This window comes from Sinocyclocheilus rhinocerous, unplaced genomic scaffold (genome assembly GCF_001515625.1).
Source record: "Sinocyclocheilus rhinocerous isolate Xijiao unplaced genomic scaffold, SAMN03320098_v1.1 scaffold222, whole genome shotgun sequence".
NCBI lineage: Eukaryota > Metazoa > Chordata > Actinopteri > Cypriniformes > Cyprinidae > Sinocyclocheilus > Sinocyclocheilus rhinocerous.
Window position 1 is genome coordinate 77,857 of NW_015625652.1, and position 9,722 is coordinate 87,578.

General features: G+C 36.9%; 1 protein-coding gene across 1 annotated transcript in view; it reads right to left on the reverse strand.

The window, feature by feature from the left end:
- Positions 1-9,722, reverse strand: part of LOC107705753 (oxysterol-binding protein-related protein 10-like) — a 59,830-nt gene that overhangs the window by 19,555 nt on the left and 30,553 nt on the right. Inside the window, exons 5-6 of the mRNA XM_016509212.1 lie at positions 4,200-4,422; positions 3,843-3,985 (exon numbers count right to left, since the gene is read on the reverse strand). Of these exons, the coding sequence (XP_016364698.1) occupies positions 3,843-3,985; positions 4,200-4,422 (366 nt within the window). The remainder of the gene's footprint in view (positions 1-3,842; positions 3,986-4,199; positions 4,423-9,722) is intronic.

A 9,722-nucleotide genomic window follows, 5' to 3' on the forward strand; every position in this document is an offset into this window, starting at 1 on the left:
ATTACAATATCCCAAACTCGTGCAGAATAAGTAATGATGCATTCTGATGAGTCTGCTTTAATAACAAGATTGGAATTCTAAAATATAAATTTAAATAAATATTCCACTTGCTAGGTCAAGGTCAATGCATTATAAATGTTATACAGCAGTTAGTTCCGGGCAACTGCTCATATAACAGAACTGGATTGCTTTAATTAAAAATAAAATACAAAATAAAATATCGGAACATGAGTATTATGTCATAATTTGCTCTCATTTCAAATACAATGGGGAAATTTCATATAAGGGGAAGCTTCATATAAATCAGGGATGACCTAAAATATTTGCTTGAAACAAACCATAACGACAAATTTTCATTTTCATATTTTTCTGATGTTTGTTAATGGTCACGACATGCACATAACCTAATCTTCTTTTTTTATTATTTACTGTATATATATATATATATATATATTTTTTTTAATAAGTTTTTATAATTATAAACTCACAAACCCCAGCTTGGGAAACCCTGATATACTGTAAGTGATCCATAAGAGGTGCATGCTATAACGCGTGCCATGAAAAGACTCAAATTTAAGTTGTTATTCATGGATAACTTTCCCCTCCAACGGGTTGTTAACCATTATACAGAGAGTTGAACCCAAGACTGGGATCAGTCTGATTTGTTAACAAATCATTCAGAACTGTTTTGTAAACTATATCAAACAATTCACTCAAAAGAATGGTTCATTTGTAAACAGTGTGAGAATTGAGAGCTAGGGTGGATGTCATTTTTTTTTCAGTGAATAATGACTTAAAGGGACAGTTCATCCAAAAATAAAACTTTGGCAGCTAATTGATGCTATTTACACTACATGCAAATAGCGATAGATTCTATTAATACTACGCAAAAATAGCAGTATTTTCTTTGCAATTAGTGTAAATAGTAGTTAGATGCTATTTATACTTCTTAGTGTAAAGTGGCAGATATTTGCACCAGTATTGTAGTACATTATAAAACAGTATGCAATAATAACGTACTGAGTGTATTTTTATTCAAATTAAATAGATGCCTTTTTGAGACAATAAGCCCTCCCTACCCCCTACCTGATAAATATTCTTTGACTTATTGAACATTATTTTTGACTTTTTGATTATTTACTTATTTTTTATTGAAAATATATACCTTTCCGATGTGATGTGTGATGAGGAAATGGAGAAGAACAAGTTTGGCAAAAGGCGGATTCAAACTCGGGTTCATCGCATCAAAAAGTTACTGCTACGCACTTTACTACCTATGCCACTGCAGCTGCTGTTTACCAGGTGTTTTTTGTAGTCTTGTCTAGCCCAAGCACACGCTGGTGGGTGGAGTTAATGTAAATAGCATATTAGTGTATAATACGGTTGAACCACTGATGTCACGTCGACTATTTTATTGGTGCCCTTACTACCTTTTTGGGCCTTGAACATAGTAGTTGCATTGCTGTCTGCAGGGTCAAAAAGCTCTTGGATTTCATCAAAAATATCTTAATTTGTGTTCCGAAGATGAACGAAGGTCTTACGGGTTTGGAACGACATGAGGGTGAGTAATTAATGACTGAATTTTCATTTATTGTATATTCTTTACAATTCATATAGACTACTTCAATGCTACTTTAAGTCTTTTAAGCTTTTTCACATATTGAAAACAGCAACCAGGATTTTCTTCAAAAAGTCGCCTTTTGCGCTCTATGGATATAAGAAAGTCATACAGGTTTGGAACGAAATAAGGGTGAGTAAATGATGACCAGCTTTTCATTTGTAGATGAACTATTCCTTTAATTCCCACAGCAGCTGAAGTGGCTTTTTGCAGCTGGCAATAACATTACGCAGCGCGAAAGCTTCAGATAATTATGTATCTCCAGGGCTACAATACACACAGTGTGATAAAAGATAACCAGAGCACTCCTGCGTGACGCGGCCACAATCCACTGTGCCACACAGAATCCATACAGCAACACACTGCCCGAAAAAGGAGGCGCCTGGAGCCGGATCTCAAATGCAGTATGATGGGATTGATTGATGGAGCTCATACAAACTCATTTCAGACCTCAGATACATCAGCATATTTCACTGTCTGCGCTGGCACAGTTTCATGCCCAGATAATCCATGAGCCATGCAGTCGATGCTGATGTTGCGTCTGTTAAAATTGCATTCGGTGCTGGAAGCACCTTAAAATAACTGAAGTACACATGTGCCATGCATTTGCTTTACACTTCAGCATCATGCCATCATCACCTTCTTAATTTTCAACAGTGCAGAGTCATTTAAAGGTTTAATGATATGAGTCACAACGTTAAATTAATTAGATACATTATCACGAGTATATCAGAGAAAAAAACGTAGCTCAAATTCTGTCTGCTGCATTCTGGGAGCATGTTCGTCCTCACAGGGAGCCGATTTAATGACAAGCACACACAAAGCAACCGCAAAATGAATTAGCTCCCTTCAGGCATACGCGCACACACAAATTAACGTGTATTTATACATACGCCACCGCGTGCGCGCAAACAAACAGTTGCACACGCTTGCGTCCAAGAAACAGCAGCCCAGAGAAGCGCAGGCGGATAAAAGGTTTCCAAGAGGGACGACTGACTCATTCAGGGCTCCAGAGGGATTGTGGGTATCCTCAGTCACCCGCCACAGACGCTAAAACTAGAACACGTCCAATTAGTGCTCCTCTTCCACTCCTTCACGTTAGAAGCCTGGCAGGCACACGCACAATAGCGCAGACACATATTTGAAACTTTTCAAAGACGTGTCTACTCTACGGGAGTCTTTAAATGAGTCAGAGACCATTCTGATTTTTTGGGCTATTATCAGAAAAGCTGAACGGATCCCGGTGACAGATTTTACCCCTGAAAGATCATCTCCCTTTTAAAGTGATAAGTAGCGTGTCACAGAGCTGCCAGTTTCAGAATGATAATGATGGGTGTAATGATGACTATATTGCAGGGGCGTTTCTTTGAGGAGGCGAGGGCGAAAGTGCCACCTCAGAAATTTGGATGAGAAGTCTATTGCAAAAACAAAGTAAAATGAAATCCAAGACCACATAGTGTCTAAAGTACTAATTTTTCTAAAGTAATGCTGTCCAACAGTGACAGTAACAGATACATTTTCAGAAAGTGTCATAGATATAAAACAAAATATATCTGCATTTCTGAGTACCTCTGTGACCTAATAAAATGAAATACAAGATCATATACGAGGACAGATAATATATAAACTATGTAGTAACATTGTCCAACAGTGACAGCAATGAATCAAATTTCAGGCAGGGAATAGAATAGAATAGAATAGAATAGAATAGAATAATTAAATTAAAATAAATTAAATTAAATTTAAAATTCAATTCAATTCAATTAAAAATAACATTAAAATAAATTAATAATAAAATTCAATTCAATTCAATTAAAAATAACATTAAAATCAAATAAAATGTTATGAAAAAACATAATATATCTGCATTTCTGAGTACCTCTGTGACAAAATAAAATGAAACAAGATCATATACGAGACCAAGTAAATAATTTAGTTACTACTAATATGCAGTATGCAATATGCAGTAACATTGTCCAACAGTGACAGCAATGGATCAAATTTCAAGCAATGAATAGAATAGAATAGAAAAATTAAATTAAAAATAAATTAAATTAAAATTAAATTAAATTAAATTAAAAGAAAAGAAAAAATAAAGAAAAAATTAAATTAAATGTAAAGTAAAATAAATAAAATAAAATAGTACTGCTATCTACAGTGGCAACTGCTATATAGAATGTAAAAGATGTTAGGAAAAACATAATATATGTGTGTTTGTGAGTACCTCTGTGTCTTTGAGCTGTTCATTGTTCCTGTGAAGTGGAGAGTGGGGCTGATGTCTAGTTGAGGTGTTGTTATGTGTCAATTCTCCAATCTTCACATTGCCTTCTGAGGCGATTTTGGGCCTTGACCAATTAGAGACGTTATCTGCACACAGGATGATATCTGTTATCTTACACAGCAATTAACATTAATAAAAAAATTCACCATTAAGAAAATTTGTGGACATTGAGCTTCAAATTATGTTTGCTATAAATCAAACAATAATATTATATGTGATGTAACAAGAGGACACATTTTGGCACACCGCACTAACACACATCACACATTTCAGAAGAGACAGACAGTGCCATATTCTTGCCTGTATTTGATCCCTGCATGTGGCTGTGGGTGATGTGTTGGGCCGCCTGGCACACGTTGTGCTGAAGGATACTCAGGCATTCTCCCAGACAGCTGAGTGTGGCTGCAGACGTGGCTTTGAGCAGGAGCAGGTCCTGGTCCAGGGAGGACAGCGGCCCGCGGCTCGGCAACGACTCGATGGAATTCACCAGGTTCTTCTGTTGGCCTTCTGCCTGGGACATGACCTAAAAAAAAAACAGATCAACTGAAAGCCTTCTCATCAATTCCATTTGGACTTCTAAAACATCTTAATTAAATAAATTTGAACAGCACACATTTGTATTTAGAGCTACTTGAGTTGGGCTTTCTATTATCCACAGAACAGCCGTCCAGTAAATGAATCCTTGATTAGAACGCACTTAAAAACTGTACAAAATTAGTTCTATCATGACAACCCTTGAAGGGTTTGGTATGGTAATGTACATGACAATGTTAATGTGTTTGGTCTTGGCAGAGTAGATCTGCTGCGGCATAGCAGGTACAGAGACTTGATACTGCTAATACATCCACAACATGCTGCTGTAAGCATATAAGAAATAATGCTGCTGCACATATAACATATATGAAAACCCCCATAGGTAGCATATATGGATCACCCCACAGCAGATCTATACAGGTGGAGCTGGGGAAGGTGGAGGGTTTCTGAAGCGCGCTGCAACTGCTACAGCAAGCACTAGCCAAGTATTTGAATGTTGAGCAGCAAGCTAATTGGCTGCTGATACAAAAATAACCAATCAGCTTTGCCATGTGAATGATGTCATTATGTCAGATTGAGTTAGACCTGTCTAGATCGGACTGCGCCATCTAGAGTTTCATGATAGAACTTTGGATTTCTGTAATATTTACACAGGCACACACTGCCAGCTTGTACACAGCATTTGTACAGCATCTTATTTTACTCCTGTAGAGTGAAATATTTCTGTTTCAATCTTAATATTCAGTTAGAAAAAAATAGGGCAGGACCTAATTTTATTCATTATGAAATGATTAGATCATTAAAAGTAGGTGCTCCAAAAGGAAAGTAATTTCAGACCCAGGAGCAAGTTTTGATTAGACTTTTTTTTGGAATAATGGACACATATATTATCATTATTTTTGTATCTGTATAGTCAATTTTAATTTCATACTGACTTGAATTACAAAGTAATGTAAAATCTAACATTATTATAAAAATGGATGGACAACTGATGGAAGAATCTATCTATCTATCTATCTATCTACCTACCTACCTACCTACCTACGTCTATTAATCTTGTGGCTGTGGAAACTTTAATACATTTATACATTATTATTAGAGTTGGGCAAAAAAAAAAGATTTTTCGATTAATCGTTTTTTTTAAATGACGTCGATTCGATATCGATTCTCAAAAGCCGCGAATCGATCTTTTCCAGTATTTATTTCAGCACACATTTAAAACAAGATCTGATTAACGTGAAATTACTATTTAGCAGTCTTAAGACTCAATGCTACTACGGCTAATAAATATTAATAAATCTTTATTTTTAAAAGAATAATCACATCTGTTTTCTTTTTAATTTTAACAGTAAACCTCTGTTGTGCAACAAGAATATTATGCAGCACAACTGTTCAACATTGATAATAATAACAACGTTGATGTTTTTAACCATCAAATCAACATTAGAATAATTTCTGAAGGATCATGTGACACTGAATACTGGAGTAATGGACTGGAGTAACTGAGCTTTGCCAACACAGGAAAAAATTACATTTATAAATATATTAACATAGCATGTATTGTTAACAATATAACAAATGGTTAATGTTGTAATATTTACTGTTTTTTTTTAAATACATGCTGTCTTCGTGTGCACATATACACACATAATTGTTTTTATCAATTGTCATGTGATGTGCTTAAAATGACAATAAAGTTGACTGATTAAATCACAAAGAAATAAAATAATACATATTGAGGTAAAGAAGAAATGAGAAGTATAGTACAATAATCTAATCCAGGGGATTGTATTCCAGGTGTCTGATTGAGACACCTGCAATCCTCGCGGAGTGAAAGTAATCTCCAGGATTAGCTCAATCCTATCTTCCTCTCTGCACAAGTGTTCAAACAAACCACATGCTGTCAACTGCAAATCCCAGAGACAGTGAATATATGACATATTTGGGTGTATGTTGCTGAGTTTACCCTTATTAGGCGTTTATGAAAACTCTAATGTGCATTAAGTAGGGGATGTTTTGTGATCATGAAGCGAGACGTGAGGGAAAGTTTGTAGTGTTTGCAACCTCCGTTTGAGTCCGTCATGAAGGTAATGACCATGGGCTTTTGTGGTGGTGTGGATATTGAGCAGCTCTAATGAAAAGCAGACAGATAGCTGAAGAGGAGCAGAAAGTTACAGGATGTGACTCATCACTGTAGGTCGCTCAGTCTCTCCTCCCTCCATTCCAACACTTCAGAGATTGCAACACTATTACAGCACAGCTGTAGTTTTAATGGAGGAAACTTACACTCTTAAAAGGAACATTAGAGTCTCCTCAAGATATCCGTTTCTCTGAAACAGCTAAGATTTTATCTAAATATAATAATAAACACTCAGAAACAAATAAGATTATATAAAAGATGCACATACACTTTTCAAAAGTTTGGGGTCTGTAAGTTTTAGTTTTTTCTCTTTTGAAAAGATTTTATGCTCAAAAAGGTTGCATTCATTTGATTGAAAATACAGTAAAAACAAATATTGTGAAATATTATTGCAATTTAAAATAATTGTTTTCTGTTTTAATATATTTCAAAATTTAATTTATTCCTGTGAAGCAAAACTGAATTTTCAGCAGCCATTACTCCACTTTAGTGTCACGTGAACTTTCAGAAATCACTCTAATGGCGATTTGGAACATTTATTATTGTTATCCATGCTGAAAACAGTTGTGCAGCTTAATATCTACAGTGTAAACTGGGACACACATTTCCTAGGATTCTCTGATAAATTGAAAGTTCAAAAGAACATTATTCATATTAAGATATCATTTGTAGCATTGCAAGTCCTTACTGTAATTTTTGATCAATTTAATGCATCCCAGCTGAATAGAGGCATCAATGTATTTAAAAAAATAAATAAATAAAACCTACTAGTGAAGGAAACTTTTGAACAGTAGTGTATGAAAATACACTAAATGAACCTTTTAAGGCAATAATATTAAAGTTCTGCCATTATTACTCACTCTTGTTGTTGCAAGTTGTTGCAAAACCCATAGGTTGTTTAAAATGTTACATAGAAAAGGGTGAAATTTCAAAGACAGGAAACTATCCTTTTAAATGTGGTTTGACAGGTTAGACTGTGTTTGGTGCACAGACATTGATGTCATCTTTAAATAATTCACTGAAACAGGGATATCACTACCAGCTCTCTCTGCGACAAGCAAAATGGGATTTCTATAATAACTGTCCTGTCTGTCTGCTACAGCATGGCAAACTTTGAGCACAGAAGAGATTTTGTGGTTGCTCATAACCCAGCTCTCATGAAAAATTGATCCGTCTCTTTATACTCTCTCCTTGATCCATTTCTCTTTTTTAGTGAGTATTAAAGGAAAGAGACGGGCATCACAGCTGTCATCTGCTCTCAGCACAGAATTCCCATGGACCCCTGCGCACAGGTTCAGTACTGATCAAGATTCAGGAGCTGAGAGATCACACACACTCAAAACTGTTGTATAATGCTGAGAGAAAAAGACTAAAATAGCATTAAAGGGATAGTTCACCCAAAAATTTACTCTCCCTCATGTCGTTACAAACCTGTATGACTTTCTTTCTAACATGGAACACTAAAGACGAACATATGAAGAATGTAATCAGTGTTTAGCACATTAATAATGCTAATGCAGGTGACTCAGGTTTGAGTCTGGCCTATAGGCATGGGCCGATTACCGGTTTCAAGGTATACCGCGATTTGAAAATGTCACGGTTTCAAAACCGCTAATATTTTCCGTTATACAGTTCCTGCGGTATGCGCTGTTTTTCATGTCCTCCTCAAAGACTGAAAGTGTAGGAATCCCTCAGGTTGAGTGCGGTGTAGAGAGTAAAGCCTCGTACACACCGGGACGATTATCGCGCGCGCTTATCTGCGATGTTTTTTGACGCGTCTTTTGTGTTCATACCCAAGCGATTTTCGCAGGCGATGAGCCGAGTGAATGTGCAAATTCACTCCCTGACATTAGATGGCACTTAATGAAAAACAGAAATAGCCCGGTACACATCGAATCCTATTTGATCTGCAACTTTAACACGACCCTCCTCCTCCTGTTGTTGTTAACCTGATTAACCTGATAAATCTTTCTCCTGATTTCTATAATAACTGTCCTGTCTGTCTGCTACAGCATGGCAAAATTTGAGCACAGAAGAGATTTTGCGGTTGCTCATAACCCAGCTCTCATGAAAAATTGATCCGTCTCTTTATACTCTTTCCTTGATCCATTTCTCTTTTTTAGTGAGTATTAAAGGAAAGAGACGGGCATCACAGCTGTCATCTGCTCTCAGCACAGAATTCCCATGGACCCCTGCGCACAGGTTCAGTACTGATCAAGATTCAGGAGCTGAGAGATCACACACACTCAAAACTGTTGTATAATGCTGAGAGAAAAAGACTAAAATAGCATTAAAGGGATAGTTCACCCAAAAATTTACTCTCCCTCATGTCGTTACAAACCTGTATGACTTTCTTTCTAACATGGAACACTAAAGACGAACATATGAAGAATGTAATCAGTGTTTAGCACATTAATAATGCTAATGCAGGTGACTCAGGTTTGAGTCTGGCCTATAGGCATGGGCCGATTACCGGTTTCAAGGTATACCGCGATTTGAAAATGTCACGGTTTCAAAACCGCTAATATTTTCCGTTATACAGTTCCTGCGGTATGCGCTGTTTTTCATGTCCTCCTCAAAGACTGAAAGTGTAGGAATCCCTCAGGTTGAGTGCAGTGTAGAGAGTAAAGCCTCGTACACACCAGGACAATTATCGCGCGCGCTTATCTGCGACGTTTTTTTGACGTGTCTTTTGTGTTCATACCCAAGCGATTTTCGCAGGCGATGAGCCGAGTGAATGTGCAAATTCACTCCCTGACATTAGATGGCACTTAATGAAAAACAGAAATACCCCTGTACACATCGAATCCTATTTGATCTGCAATTCCTCTCCATAACAACTCCCTCTTATCGAGATTTTTGTAGTCGCTGTCGCGTTTGTCATAAAGCCCTTTGTGTTCAGACACCAATGAGACCAGCAGCTCTACATTCATCTAGCCTCGATGCATCTTCTTGGTCTACTTACTTCCTCTTTGTCGTTAGGTATCAATGTGTGCTCGGCAAGACCGTTTTGTGCTTGAGCGCCACCAAGTCGTGTTTTACTGTAACTTCAGCAGCTCCAGGCACGTGAACAAAAGCGCCAATCTCATGGTCGGCCAGTTTTTAACGCGGCGCGTCAAAAACCAAAAAAACGAGCCCGAGGCGTTTTT